This window comes from Zerene cesonia, chromosome 17 (genome assembly GCF_012273895.1).
Source record: "Zerene cesonia ecotype Mississippi chromosome 17, Zerene_cesonia_1.1, whole genome shotgun sequence".
NCBI classification, from domain to species: domain Eukaryota; kingdom Metazoa; phylum Arthropoda; class Insecta; order Lepidoptera; family Pieridae; genus Zerene; species Zerene cesonia.
In genome coordinates this window covers 4,508,558-4,524,600 of record NC_052118.1, presented here as the reverse complement: position 1 = coordinate 4,524,600, position 16,043 = coordinate 4,508,558, and the positions used below count along the sequence as shown (strand labels likewise).

Below are 16,043 nucleotides of genomic sequence, written 5' to 3'. Positions count from 1 at the left end.
ACGAAAGAATTGAAATGAATTTTAATAATCAAAATCTGTATGAAAAAAAACATACAGAGTAAATAAATAATTATTTAATAAAAAAAAACAAAAGAAAACAATCCTGCCTCGTGATCAAATTTTTTTTTCTATTCTTTCAAAATTTCTCATTTATAAAGCATTTCAATGCTATAAAACTAAAAATTAAACAAAAGAAAACATTCAAAAATCATTTTCTTCAAATGGTTAGTTCTCCATTTTTTTTTAATATTTACAGGTGACAATCTTCACATCTCTCCCTTAGATCGTTCCTACAAAGGGAAGGTTCTTGCTCATTATCCTGATAATATTCATAACAATGTGTTTGATGAACATGCAGTATGTATGGTGAGGAACACTTTAATTGTCTCTAATTAATTCAATGCATTAGTAATATCTCATAATGAGTAAGTGCTAAATATAATACAGTTTGAAAAAAGAGTTTTTTTTCCCAATAGCTCTGTTTGCCAGCTGGCTTACAATTTAGGACACAGAAACACTCCCTAGAACCAAAATTTCATAGCTTTGTTGTTACAAGAGAAAATGCATCAAGATATTATGGATTCAGTCTCATATTCTATGAAGAAGTTAGAAATAGAAACATATGCAGTGCTATGCATACATTGCAGGTAATCACTTATAAAAGATTTATCTTATAATTTAAAAATCACACAAAATCAGCTTAATAAAATAAAAGTTGAATGAATAGAGAGATAAAGAATGATTAAATGTAACTCAGTGTTAAAAAATATAATTGACCTTTAAAAAATTATTAATTTTAATCATGATGACTTAAGCTTTATACTATTAGCATCATTATTTAATTAAACATATATAAAAAATATTATCAAATATTTTTCAGGCTATGTACATCACTGAATTGTCCAGTGGGCAAACACCACCAGGCCACAGGAAGAACTCTGGCAAAGAAAGTTCAAGATCACTCCCTAGATCATTTAAACTTGCACCACATACAGGATCTGCACTCACATATTACGATATTGCCAAAGATAAACTCTATGTAGCCAAAAGTATAGCTCTCATATGCCAATATCCTTTTATAAGGGTAGCACAATTATTTTTAGAGAATTTATTTAGGTAAGTCAATGTCTTGTATAAGTATGCACTATTATACTTAAAGATACAATAATTTGTGACACAAAATAAAACAATGAAACTATTAAATGTCAAATGAATTATTACATTACGTTAAAGTAAAGTAAACAAAGTAAATTTTTATATTGAGTATAATTATATAGTATAACTGTAATATAATTTATTTTTATTGCTTTATTGTCTGCACAAGATCTGAAATTTATAAGTATTACAATTTGAATTAATTATCCGTCATGATTAAACACACTTACAGATCACTACCCCGACAGCCCGGTCCTGGTTTAAGTCCTGAATCATATGTATATAATTTATTGTATGAAGTGCCTGTACCACTGCCAGGACAAGCTTTGCGTCTCTATGTTCCCCCATCAGAGCCACATCTTGATCCCATACCTGTTGTAAGTATAATCAACTTATACTATGAATTGTTAAATTTAAAAATATATCAGATTTTACCATATTAATTTATTATATAAATTGATAAAACTCATTTTATAGATACTTTATTACTACCTATTAAACATTTTTTCAACATTTATTATCTTTATATTATTATAATATTTGTCACTTTAAATGCTCATAATATTATAAGATACAATCTTTTTGTATTGTTTTTAGGTGATACGAATGCCAAATCCACCAGAAGAGTTACCACTACTTGATTACCCATTGCGTGCAATGTTCAATACTTTGGGTGTAGAGTGCATTGTTCAATTGTTTACTTGCGTGCTTTTAGAGCATCAAGTGTTGCTTAGATCAAATGGTAATAAGCCTTTAACAAGCAAATTATGTATATGTTGCAGCTAAGTGGTTACAAGACGCCATTTGATAAAGAACTTAGATAATTAAAGAAACACCTGATTTATCCAGTCGCCTGCAACTAATACATGAACATTAATATTTATCGCAAATAAATCAATTATTCATGTTGTTTTATGCATATATTATATTTCAGATTACAATAAGCTTATGCTAGTAGCAGAATGTATAGTGTCATTATTATTGCCATTCTCGTGGGCTCATGTGTATGTGCCAATATTGCCAGCTCCATTATATCATTTTCTTGATGCTCCTGTGCCTTTTGTGATGGGTATGTACATTATGGTGGTAAAATACTCATAAGATATTGTATCAACATTATTTAAACTTAAAAAGTTTCAAGAACTAAAAATTTAAGAATAGCTTTATCTTAAAATTAACATAGTGTAATTTTAGCTAATAAGAATGCAATGCAAAAAAATTACCTTGACTATTACAAAATGCATTTAAGGAATAATTACCTCTAAAAAAATCAATTGTCATGATAACAGGTTTACACTCGGATGGTTCATCTATTGTTGGTTCTGGTGGGCCGAGAAATATAGCCCTCGGTTCAGAAGCAGCCCTATGTTTAGTGGATATTGACAAACCTGACATTCAGCTTCCTGAAGAACTTCCAATTCTTCCGCACAGAACACCATTTATTGAAGAACTGAATCATGTCTTAGATAAACATCAGGTATGAAATAATTCAAATACGTTAATTCTATTAATTTCCATTATCATGAAATAAAAGTAATCTATTTCATTAGGTGGAGAGGCCTGAAACAGAACCAACCAAACTTGGAGTTCCCTTGAATGGCACTTCTTATAAACACATGAATGATGGCATGAGCAGCAGTTGCACTTTGCCTTCAGGTATGAAATACTATATTAATTAAGTCAGTAAGAAAGTAGTTTAAAGTAATAAAAAAGTCTGTTGGAACAACAGCTTCCAGAGAAAAAAAGAGTATACTTATTGTATATTTGTCTGAGAAGGCAGAGCCACTCTTGGGGTACCTGAACTAACAGATAATTATTAATATTATAGAGAACTTTTATATAGGTTTCGATTCTTAGTGATCGCCTTGATGTATTTTAATCATTAAAAACATTTTAATCATTATAGACGGCATTCGAAGACGTTTTCTTTTCGTTTTATGGTTCACCTAAATTATTAGTTGCGTTTTTGTTTTTTACTATTTTACGGCCCTTACGAATATTTGTTTAAGTTTAACAATGCAAAGTTAATTAAGGGACATATAATCTTAAAATTAAAAATTATCAAAAACTGTAATATGTCCTTAATACAAAACAGAGCGATTTTATGGTGTGGCCGGCTTTTGGACCTCGGCTTCGTCCGCGTACTAAGTATACGAGATAGGAGGCTAGACAGTGACATAGGCTATTTTTTACCACGGTGAATTATCTCATTCCCACGGCAATTCCCTTTGGCTGATATTTTCATTTACTGACAAATGAAATTATGTTATTTATAGGTGGTCTTCGTCGGAAGCACTCATTCCACGACGTTCTAGAATGGGATGAAAGTCGTCCGTTGAACGCTTCACCTCCCGGCTCGCCCACACGCCGCCATCCGCGGCGCTTGGATGCGCTGCAAAGAATAGTTGATATCGTTAAACGAACTGGTGAGTAGACTCTTCTTAATATCGAAGTAGAAGTAAATGGTAGTTTACCGCGCCAAAATTTTTCATCATCAAATATCCTAATAATATTATAAATGCGAAAGTTTGTAAGGATGTGTGTCTGTTTGTTGCTCTTTCACGCCAAAACTATTGAACCGATTGCAATGAAATTTGATACGTAGACAGCTGGACAACTGGAATAACACATAGGCAACTTTTAATCCCGTCATTTGCTTTGCCAACTATGACATAAAAATCAATTTGTAAGGATTAGACCCAAAACAACTAACCCGATTTCGAAATGTCTTTCATTAACAGAAAGACACATTATTCCTGAGTGACAGATGCTGTAGTTTATATCCCGGATCAATCCTTGAGTGACGAGGGGCTTGTTACTAAAATTGACTGAAAAGTTTCGATGAATACATAAAAGATCTTTTTATGCATAAAATATTTTCGATTATGATTGATTGCATATAACAATCCTATAAAAAATCACGTTAAAAAAAACTTACATCGCAGGGGTGAATATAGATGACGTCGATGCGGAAACAGTGATGCCAACTACAAAGAAAAAGGTACTGAACGACGAAGAGCAGTACAACGAAGATATACGTTTCAATATAGCGATACGAGAAACATTCCTCAATAGATTTGTGCACATGTTTCTTATGTATGAAAATTTCGTCATCATGCCAGACCAGGTAAAAATATGAATTTCTATAAATCCTTTAGCATTATAAGTATGTGTTTCGTATGTTTAATATTTAAGTTCAGTTCTTTTTAAAATGATGGTATTGGCACAATTTTTATTAATATATAAATTATTGTAATCTTTAGTTTTACAATCAGTATGAACTATAAAATGTACATTAAAAGTTAAAACATTATGTTCTCCTTGTTTTGGTGTTTAAAAATCTCAATCTGGACATTATTAATACAGTAATAAAAAATTACAGGATCGGGATTCGTGGCTGTCATCTCGAGAATCGATGGTAAATTTTGACAAAGCATCGTTTCTCTCAGATCAACCGCAACACCACCGGCCGTTCCTGTCACGCTTTCTAGAAACGCAAATGTTCGCAACACTTATAGACAACAAAATAATGGCAAATTGGGGAGAATATGATGTTAATCTCCAAGTATTCGAACATAGGATCAAAATTGTAAGGTGAGCTAAACTGTATTTAATTCTATACTTATGCATTTTTGAGTTTGAATGTTGATGGAAATGGTGGTACTAATGTGGCATTAACAATCCGCCTCGCATTGCAGCAAAATGCGATAGCTTAAAGAATGTTAAAGCACTCAATATATTGCAACATCTTAAGTTTTAGCTTGATACATACTAAACTGCACTTAAAAAATGAATATCGATAGTATGTAAGACAACAGCAAACATTTTTACGGAATTAATTGTTGGACTACGTGCGCTGGGCGGATTTTAAGTATTGCATCCTTAATAAATCACTTCCTAAATGATTGATAATATGATAATCTTATTTAAAGATCAGATCACAGGATGATATCGAACCAAGAAAGGGTAACAACTCTAATATTCAATATAGTGTCATATTATATAAAAACATTTATCGACTTTCTTGGTGAAAACAGCTTGCATCTCTGCTTGTTTTTAGAACTTTAATTTGTGCAAATGTATCTTGTGCGAGCGGGTTAAAATAAGGATGCTAGAGCTTAGTATGGGGGCGCGCGGTATGTTGCAGACGTCGGCTGGGTGAAGGGGGACTAGCGACACGCGGGTACAGCGTGTGGGCCGGCGCGGCCGCCTGCGCGAATAGTGTGTGGAGTCCCGCCGAGTTGGAAGTGGGGGCGCCCGGGGAGAGGCTCCCGCACCGAGCCGCTTACTACCGCGCTTTCCCGGCGAGATTAGACGCCTCAGCACTAGCGCCACCTCCCACGTCCGACCGCAGGTGCGATCCGCACTAGACTCGCGGCGGAGTTCGACTGACCGCTTGCTAAACTGCGCATCGAATGTACTCTCTAAAGAATGTTCTGGAAGATACATTGCCGTGAACCGGTGACGCATGGAATTTGTTGCAAGTTTTGTACGGTTGCTTTTTCATTTTGTTATCTGTCAAGTGAGTAGATGCATAATAAAATAGTATATTGTGATGATGCTAAGTGTAATAACGGAATCGAAGCGCTAAAGCTTACATCATTATGTCCGTTGTTTGATTGTTTCATGCATTTGTCGCGTTGTTTTTAGGTTGCATGTATCGTTATTGTATTGCGTTAAATATAAATATTTATAGTTATCAATGATTTTATGTGTTCCAAGATATTTTTGTTAATATGGATTGTATATGGTATATGTAGCTTGCTTTGAGTGTAAGCATGTGTTTGTGACGTCTAAAAATTTGATTAGCATTAAATGCTATAAATATATAATTCTGTGCTGCTTAGTATATTTGTACACAATACTATAATACTATAATACTTATAAGAATTATCATCATTATCTATCTTGGTGATAGCACAGTTGGTGCTTCCTTTTATTTGTACGTTTTTAGTAAATACTGTGATTTTTATTAATATTTAATATCTAGGACATAAGTATTTGAATTATTTAGGAATCTCATTTTTACTTATGGTATTATTTGAAATTCAAGTATTATAAAAAAATATTTACTTTTTAATAACATCCCAATAAAAATATTATATAAGCAGAGATTAATTTAACTATATCTCATAGATTTTAATATTTACCAGCTTAAATAGATACAAGTTTTATCTATCTCATGTGAATTAATATTAGTAGCACAATTTTATAATTCAATGATCATTAATCTTTCCCTAACAAAGTTCTTCAAAAGATGTCATATCTAAAAATGCTTCAATTAATTTGGAGGCATACATTATATCACATATTTGTATGGTAGTCAAAGGATTTACTTGTAGTGATTCAGTGTGTTGTGATATTGCATGCTTATAATTGTAATTATACACATGCCTAGCATGTGCATGTAAATATTTATAATGCTCATTCCAAATACAAGCAACATGTACCTTTTCCCAAATATCTTAATAATATAAATAGTTTTACTTAAGTATTTACAGAATATTACAATTTACAATAAATTCATAAAACTACTTTTCGTGGATTTAAGATGAGTAAACAGTTATGATACGAATATGATGTTTTCTATATTAGCATAGCTCTTTACTAATATGGACTTCACAAAATGCTGTACTAAATATCAATAATTCCATATTCATACCATAAAACTTAATATTTAATAGTTAGTTGGTTATTTTCTGTGATGTTTTTACATTCATTGTATCACATTTTTTACAATTCACTGTCTTTCACAAACTATTATATCAAAGATATGTAATAGAGGTATTTTTTACAAATAGAAACAACAGGTTGTTTTGTATAGATGATAATATGTCATAATAATTTATATTGCAATATAGAAAGATTTTATTACTATTTAATAAAGTTATTTTATGTAAATGGTAGTTTTAACATACAGTATACTTACACATTATGATGAATTGATATACAAAATCCGTTTCCCTCACTTTCACACGTAGAAAAATCTAGACTTTATAAACTTCGATATGAATAAAAAGATATTTCACAGTTCCTTAGCATTACATATTAACGATCATTTTGTGTATGCTTACTCTAATACAAAAAATAGACTTATTACAATTTTTACTATTTGTTAAATTAAATTAAAGAACACACAGAAACGGAAATGAATTGTAGGTATTCAATGAACGGTAATGAAAATTTTAGATAAATGCAATTTTGTATTATATCGATATTTACGTGACAAGACTTTCCGATAAGCAAAATCCAGCACGACTCAAGATTGTGTAGTTAGATTTGCATAGTAAGTTGTCAATTTATCACGCTTCTGCTTCATAAGCTTTCACAGTGTACGTTTTTATTACGAATAAAATATATAAAACCATTTATACTAAATTTCCAGAACTAATAGTTTAAAGCGTATAAAGAACGCAAAATGGCAAGTGAAAGATTGTCCTCCGGAATTATTGCTCGGCGATATTGGGAGACGGTTGTCTACGGAAGTGACCCCAGCGGCGATTGCACAGAACAACAGAACTTTTGTTGAAAAACTACTGAAGGTAAGGATATTCTAGTATATATTACTACAATTTACAAGTAGAATATAATTCAATAGCATGATTCTATCAATCTTGGAGTTTTACAATATTAATGTTTTTATGTTGCAAGAGCTATATAACATAACTCGTAACACACACAATTAATATCGAAGAAGTTTTTGGTAATATCGTAGTAAATAAAATAACCTTTAAATATAAATATATTCACTGCCCGACAGGAATGTAAAAGTAAAACAAAAAGGATGTTACTAGAAAAAATGGGCACAGAAGAAAGCGATCTTGGTTTAGGTGTAGAAGTATCTATAACAGGAGTGGAAGAAAGTACCATGATAGCGTCGCTGTGTGACCTCCTGGAGAGACTATGGTCCCATGGATTACAACACAAAATGGGAAAATCGGCACTTTGGATGCACCTTATGAACTACCAAGAATTGGAACAGTGCAGTAATTCCTCTAAACCCATTGACCCAAATTATCTTACTCCAGGTATTATTTATATAATTTTATTAATGGTGTTAGAACTTATCATTATGCCAAACCTAGTAAACAGATTTTTAAAATTTATTTTCTTCGACAATAAAATTAATTGTTTTCAATTAATACAGTTTCCCTCTATATAATATATTACTTGTATTGTTACTTCTAACATGCAGCTTTGGCTTGGTGTGTATTGCGCAAGAGACTGGACTGTAAGTATAATCAGAGATTATTAATCAGACAGTACACTCATTATATTATATACCTAATATTATTACTCAATTATCACTATAACTAAATTTTTTCAACTGGGCTCCTCTACCTAGTCATCCCTGGATCTTCTCCAATGAGTTGCTCATGGCGAATAAATACCCTTAATGTGAAAGATATATAAGCATGGGCATAAAATTAACTTACATCATAATGATATAATAATTTCAGACTTATCATCTGTTGGTGCGGAAGTTGAGGCCCAGCAGAGCACAAGTAATTCAAATCGTTCCCGGGATAGTTCCAGAGGTGGATCCAGGGACAGTTCCCGAGATCGTCTTAGTAATTCTGGAACGCTTGAACGAAAATCATCACAGCCTATAAATCCCTTGCGACCATTGCCAGAAAATCTTACATTTGATATGAGGTATATTCAGTATTTTATAACAACACAACCATTTGATTGATGATGTGAAAAATCGATTGGATTTATCGGTAAATTTCAGTAGAATTCTGTAGGGGAATGACGCTCGTATAAAGTGGCAACCTAAAAGCGGTGTGACGCTCTCTTCTGTATGTTGCCGATATCGAGTCGCTTGCATTATCATAATAATTAAGCTGTGTTTACTAACATTATTTCGGAAAATTAGTCTGAATTGTCAATTTTGTTTCAAGCAGCCTTTCAAAAAAGCTTATTATAAGACTCATAAAATTAAATAAATGTACTAAGTTAGACAAATAAACACATAGCTGATGTTTGCATAGCCAGACATTTTAACGAATTAAATTAGTATTGAAATATCATCACCACAGAAATGCCAATCTAATCTAATTAACAATTTCTTTCTTGTTTTCAGAAATGTTCAAGCCATGACTGACATAAAAACCGAAATAGGTTACGCACGTGCTTGGGTCAGATTGTCACTGGAGAAAAAGTTACTATCAAAACATCTCCGTGAATTGCTTTCCGATACGACGTTACTTCGATCTCAATATAAGAGGACGGCATTTTTGCGGTGTGAGGAGGAACGAGAACAGTTCCTGTACCATCTCTTGACATTGAATGCCGTCGATTATTTTTGTTTTACTAATACCTACCCAACTACAAGTAAGTATTCTATTCTCACTATTAATATTAATATTAAATATTAACAGTTTCAATCAAGCTTTCTCAAATTTTTCCTCTTGCATACCTTCATCTTATAAAACTTAAATATGTGTTATTATTTTTCCAAGGATAATTTATTGGACAATAATTTATTTATTGAAAATTTCAGAGTTGCCGTATCGTGTTTTAATAGTACCATCGCGTAAGGCGAGCCAGACGACAGCCAATTGCTGGCTCTCGATATCAGGTGCTAACGGAGAATCCACTCCTAAAATTCCAATTCCTCGCAATACTAATGAATTCGTGTTTCATGTAAGGGTCTTTAATTCTTTTTATTTTTGTTTCAGTTATTCATTTTTTTATGATTTTTATAAGGATTACTTTTTCTCGGAAATCTTATTTTATCGAGAAAGTAATAATTATGTAATTGTAAATAAGGTTTACAGAAGCAATGCTGCATTTTTGAATATTTATCAATAATATATAAGTGTATGGAATTTGGCTTTATTTTTTAATTTATATCAATTTTTTGTAGCATAAAAACTTGGGTGTTTTATCAACGCTACAAATTGGTCACGATAATTCCGGTTTGTCACCGCGATGGTTGCTAGATCACATTTATGTGAGGAATGAAGTCACTGGTCACACTTATTTGTGAGTATATATTTTGTATGCAATATGTAATTTTATATATTAATGATTTTAATAGGTTAATTGTATCGTTTTAATAAAGTTCGGGTTCTGGTTTTTATAAATATGTCCTTTTACTCGCTGTGTTTTTCAATTAACCTCATATAAAGCCTCATAAAAAAATATATATTTTGTTCGGGCCGCCACTGTTTACGCCGTTGGCACGGTTACAGGTTCCCGTGCAACCGCTGGTTCGGCACCGGCGTGGACGACGGCTCCACGGAGCGCGTGCTGGTCGCGGCGCGCTCGCACCGCGAGCGGCAGTCGCGCCACTCGGAGCACGCGCAGCTCGCGCAGGCGCACAACGCTCTGTCGCCGACCACGACGCACCTGTCCACGTCCACTATACAGCATATGATCGGTGAGATGATAATACAATGGATAACACATCTCTCGTGATACATCGATTGGTTGTATCGGCAAATTTCAATTAAACTCCGTAGCGGTATGCCGCTTTCGAGTCGCTTGCGTTTGAATTTGACAAGTAGTCAATAATAAATTATTCCGATTCGATTTCCATTCGATTGAAAAAATTATACTACTGACCCGATCCGACTTCGCAATTTTGCTATTTTATATATTTATATATACCTCTCTTAAATCTCACTAATCTTGAATAAAACCCGTATTAAAATCCTTCGCATGGTTTCAAATATCTAATCATACTATACAAACAGACAGCGAAATACGACTGTGTTCTTAATCGTGATGTATTTTTATGTTATTTGTTATTTTTGGTTTATAATTGTTGCATTGTGCTCAGATGCATATCTATCAATCTTTAATCAATTGAGCTTTATTTTGAAGTAAACAATAAACAACACCCCTAATGTTACATTCAGGTGACTGCGTAAATGCGATAGTGAAATGGCATTATCAGTCTAAGCGGGATAAAGACGCAAACTCACTCAGCGTGCTCTTGTGCGGTGAAAATGGATTGGTCAAATGTTTGGAGCAAGCTTTTCTTTGCGGCTTTAAATCGGCGAGACTGTTTGGAAAGAATCTCTTCATTTGGGACTATTTTTGTGAGTTGACACCTTTATACTCCTCCTTAGTTATATTATGTTTGTTAGCACTTTCAAAACGGTATTAAAAATCATTCGTAAGTATTTTTATTCAAATGTCCATTCATTTTTACAGCTAGAGTAAAAGACGAGTTCAAAATGAGTTTATGCGATGAAGGAAATATGCAAGCGAATAAAAGTTGTGGCGTAGCATATAACTGTAGACAAGATCAGGAACACAGAGCTATTTGGAGATGCTACTGTCATCTCATGGATGAAATAAATTCAGTAGGTCGCACCTTGGGTAAAGACGGCAAGTTCCAACTGTTTGTCTGCCTAAGTTTACGGTGAGTCAGTCGTGTTTATAGTTACATATAATTATTTTATATTTTCGACGTATAACAAAGAAATAGTGCGGTATTTTTAGTAATTTTCTATCAATACAATAGTAATTATATCATGTCTGCTTCATAATTTTCATATGAATAGACTTACCAATTAATATAGTTATTTTATACATACTCTTTAATCACACTTCACAATAATATTATAAACTAGCTGCGCCCCGCGGTTTCCACCGCGTAAGTCCGCATTCCGTAGGAATAACGGGATAACAAGTTGCATATATGTTATTCCAGTATATGTTTTTTCCGAATTCAAACTCAATAGAAAATAAATAAGTGATTCTGAACACGATGAATATATAAAATGGTATTTGTTATAATATAATAAAACAATTTTCAGTGAGCACTGGCTTCATAGAATGCTTGTTCCGATGTCGATGACCCGCGTCACCGCCGAGATGTATGAAGAACAAAGCTTTCTACGCAAGCGTGGCTTACTCACATTCCTCAGACAAATACTCGAACCGCTGGACGAGTTCGATATTGTTTTGGAAAACTCTTTAACCCAAGGCATTTAAATAATACACAATGGGTATTTCAAACATTACAACTAAAGTTTATATGTGCGGTTCTATGAAGTTTTTGATAAAAATCGAAAGTAGTGTCATGTTGACCATTGACATTACATAAATGATTATTAAAGTTGCATTTCCACTGCCCATATTGTAGCACTCGCTCTCATTTGATTAATAGGAATTTATATATTGATATTCAGAATTGCTAGAAATCGTTTAGAGATACGAATAAAATTCAATAAAGTGTAGTTAAGTCGGGCTCTCAAATATTCCTAACATGACATTGTTTATATTTTTCTTACTCCAAGATTAGATTATATTTGTGAATGTCGTAGATTCGTTGGTTGAAAAGTAATATAGTTCGTGAGTTGGTGTCTTTCCTTTGGCGATTCATGTGAACTAATATGATCTAAACTAAATACTCGTTACTCGAAATTAAAAGATATTCTTTTCCTGAATACTCATAATAGATTTAGTTACATTTACTACAATTAAACTCTAAAGTTATTAATGCTTAGAGATGTTATTTTTCAGGGTAATTTGTTTTTGTATATTTTATAGTTGTTTTTTGTTACTTGCCATGTATCCAAAGATTATTGCATTATATATTTTTTTGTTATGGAATGAAGTGCGTGTAGTATTAGTGTTTAGAAATAATGAACCTTGATGTGACTAGTGTTATAATTATGTTTGGCGTAGTATTAGGCACGTGTAACAATTAGAGTTCGTTAAGTTTTATTTTATATACGTTTAAATTTAAGGCAATTTTAAAGAATGCCTGCCAAATAATCATATACATAATATTATATTTATAAGGAACTACGGTTATAAGATGTGATGAACATAACCGATGCAATATAAGTTGCCTAATGGCTGTATGAAAAAACTCTGAATTGCTGCAATACTCTAACAACTACAACTGAGAAGATGAATTGTTGCATTTGTCCATGACTTTTCTGCAAAAATTGCTGGCTTTTAAATGGCAACTAAAACTTTTCAGTCCCTTGCACAAACGTAAGCGCAAGTCAATGCTACATTAATACAGTCAAGAAGTATGTGAAATTAAATTACAGGTCCGTATTATTGCGGATCTGATTAGAAAGTTATTCTTTATAGATAATAAGGAGTCTACTTGAGCTATAATAGTGTTTTATAATGCCTAGAAGTAAACACTACAATAAAAGCAAAAAGGTACGATTTGCTTCAGGATATAATATATCGAATACATGATGATTCAAATTTGGCGAAAAGAATCCTCTAAACATTTCTTTTAATGATAAAAACAATGCAACATATGAGCAACCTCAGATTTTTTGTCAATTTATTATAAAAAAAAAAACAAAATAGTAATTTAAAAGTGTTTTTTTTTTTACAATATACAATCAGTTTAATAAAGTTTGTAATACGAATGTGTACGTGCGGCTTTGTGTGCTGACAGAGCCAGCCGAGACCGATGATTCGTTTGTGAATTGTGGAAATGTGTGCGTGCGTCATTTTCGCTCTAGTAGTACTCCTAAAGTGCGCTAATCAAATATATAGTATTGATATGGCGAGAAAGTAAATTAGCTTCATAATTATAATTCTCATATCATCTGAGTGTATATGACTTTATATGAACTAATAGGTTTTGGTGTTACATTTATTTTAAATATGTTGCTGCACAATTTAAATAGGTATTTGCATATTATACAATTAACATCGAAATGATTATTATATGACGACTATAATATTATTAAATTCTTGGATTAAATCTTCGTCGTAATACTTTCAAAAGTATATACGTATTCTAAATATAGTTGATGGTGTTTTGATTATTCAACTGATATTAAATTTTAGCACACTTTTTCTATGTAGTTACCTTAAGAGTATGGCTATGATTTTACTGTGTATAGGCAAACATTACTGTTTATTTTATAAAAAAACCTTAATATTTATATGTACCGTCCTGCAAAATTGTAAACAATTTATGCGACATTGATGACATCCGTCTATTCTTTATGATTTCTTATATGTGCCAAAATGAAATCAAATTTCTATCCTTTTTGTAGTTTTCGTTATTAAATAAGGAATTATCGTAAATAAATCCTACCCATTTATTAAGTACATAATATAATGTAGGAATATATTTAAATAAATTTTATTTTGTTTCATATAAAACTACCGTAACAGAATAACCTAGGAACCTGAAAATATATATTATCTACCGGTAGCTCTGCGCATTACTTTTGTGTTTTTTTAAGAGGTTTTATTTTAAATGTATTATTCATTATTATATATTAAATGTAGTTTTCATTTTATTGAATTGGCATAATAAATCAAATATGTAATTGAAAAACCCTGAAACACTATACGTCGAAATATATTTCTGCTAGTAAATAATACGCTACGGTATTTTATATTTAAAAAATATTCAGCGAAAGTAGTTTATAATATAAAAGAATTCATAAACAGAATTTCAATTGTATGTAATTTTTTTAAATGTTTTACTCGATCAGCACAATTTCATTAAATAATTTTATTCTTATATTGTAAGCTGAGACTGAGATTAAGTGTATTTTCAGATCTCTAATATGAAGTGCATAATCTTGCAAAAAAAAGTGTGATTATGTATTCCATAAGATATATATTATTTTTAAGTTTCTTTGTCTATGTCTTCCCAATGTTTACATTGTATTTTATTTAAAGCATTATGTAATTCATAGTGATAGTTTATATTATATTTCAATAACTTCTTTACTTGCACTGGCTTTCTTAAATAAAATAATAAAAAAAAAACATTTAACTAGATACTTGAATAATCGGGTGATAATCTGTCTACATACTATTGGGGGAAAGTAATAGCTCGAAACATGCTTGCTCTATACGTATTATCATTATGTATATTGTAATTCGTATTTATTCATTTTTAATATTAATCAAAGAATGGTATGGGTAGAACTGTTCTTTATGGCGGCTTGGAAGTTAGCCACAAGAGCAAAGTTCGCGCAGGTACGCGATTGTGCAGCTAACTGCATGAAGATCAGAGTCGCCACAAAATTTGTTGCTGCTGGTACCTTCTTATTTCTGCGCGTTGTCTTTCAAGATTTTATATATCTGTACCAAAGAACATAGCTGTTAAAGATAAAATGCGTGTAATGTAATGGTAATAAATGTGTAAAATGAATAAATTGATTTGTAGTTTATTTATTCCTACATACTTTTAAATCTAAAAATAAATATTTGTTTTTTTGACCGAAGGACCAAAAGAGTTCAAGCGTCAACTACATATTTTAAAATGGCGCTCGCAATTTAAAAAAAAAATGTTTAAAAAAAAAGATTTATATTTATTTTTTTTTATTGTCCATAAAGTATAAATGTATAGAAAAAAAATACCTGTCTGTCTGTATCTCGAATAAGAATCATGCAAAAACTACTGAACGGATTTTGATGAAACTTGATATGGTTATAGCACCTACTTCGTGGAAGGATCTTATTTTCTTTTCATCCCGGAAATCGATACCGTGTCTGGTGGGGGAGGGGTGAAATTCAATGTAAGTATTTATTGACAAACGCGAACGAAGTCGCGACTATAGCTAGTTATTAATATTTATAGCTATAGTACAATCATACTTTTAATGTTTTTAAATAAAAAGATTATAACACTTGTTATTATTTTTATTAATTACAAAGGTTTTTTTTTATATTATCTTGCATTGAAATAAAAAATACACTACTGAATAAGTAATTAACAAAAATGGCCGATACCAGTTTACACCTAGCAACACCAACGTCACGGCTGACTGATAGGTAGAGTCTGGACACATTTTTTTTCCATAAAATGACGTACATTTATTGAAAAAAAAAACAGTTTACTGATGATGATTACAAATTAATTATAGATAGTTGCGCCTTGTCAATTTTTTACAGGCAACCTATCGGTACTGACGCTAATATATTGC

General features: G+C 31.8%; 1 protein-coding gene across 2 annotated transcripts; it reads left to right on the top strand.

The window, feature by feature from the left end:
• Window positions 1-255: 255 nt before the first annotated feature.
• Window positions 256-14,306, top strand: LOC119833292 (DENN domain-containing protein 5A). 2 transcript variants are annotated; one of them, XM_038357273.1, is made up of 23 exons: window positions 256-366; window positions 477-647; window positions 881-1,116; window positions 1,388-1,532; window positions 1,753-1,897; window positions 2,090-2,224; window positions 2,445-2,632; window positions 2,706-2,811; window positions 3,432-3,581; window positions 4,101-4,282; window positions 4,538-4,749; window positions 5,303-5,509; window positions 7,541-7,697; window positions 7,916-8,183; window positions 8,351-8,386; window positions 8,616-8,811; window positions 9,242-9,492; window positions 9,662-9,804; window positions 10,028-10,146; window positions 10,356-10,543; window positions 11,025-11,207; window positions 11,323-11,533; window positions 11,931-14,306. In XM_038357273.1, exons 1-23 carry the CDS (start codon window positions 364-366, stop codon window positions 12,106-12,108), a joined length of 3,810 nt encoding a protein of 1,269 aa, XP_038213201.1. In that variant the 5' UTR covers window positions 256-363; the 3' UTR covers window positions 12,109-14,306. The 2 variants fall into 2 exon arrangements, with proteins under 2 accessions (XP_038213201.1, XP_038213203.1); XM_038357275.1 differs by lacking the exon at window positions 8,351-8,386.
• Window positions 14,307-16,043: the final 1,737 nt, after the last annotated feature.

What these genes read in the sequence shown, in the direction of transcription:
- LOC119833292 (XM_038357273.1), top strand. An exon ending in GTCACTGGTCACACTTATTT is followed by an intron (nt 10,147 to 10,355) that starts GTGAGTATATAT and finishes GCACGGTTACAG; the next exon opens with GTTCCCGTGCAACCGCTGGT. An exon ending in CTTCATTTGGGACTATTTTT is followed by an intron (nt 11,208 to 11,322) that starts GTGAGTTGACAC and finishes TCATTTTTACAG; the next exon opens with CTAGAGTAAAAGACGAGTTC.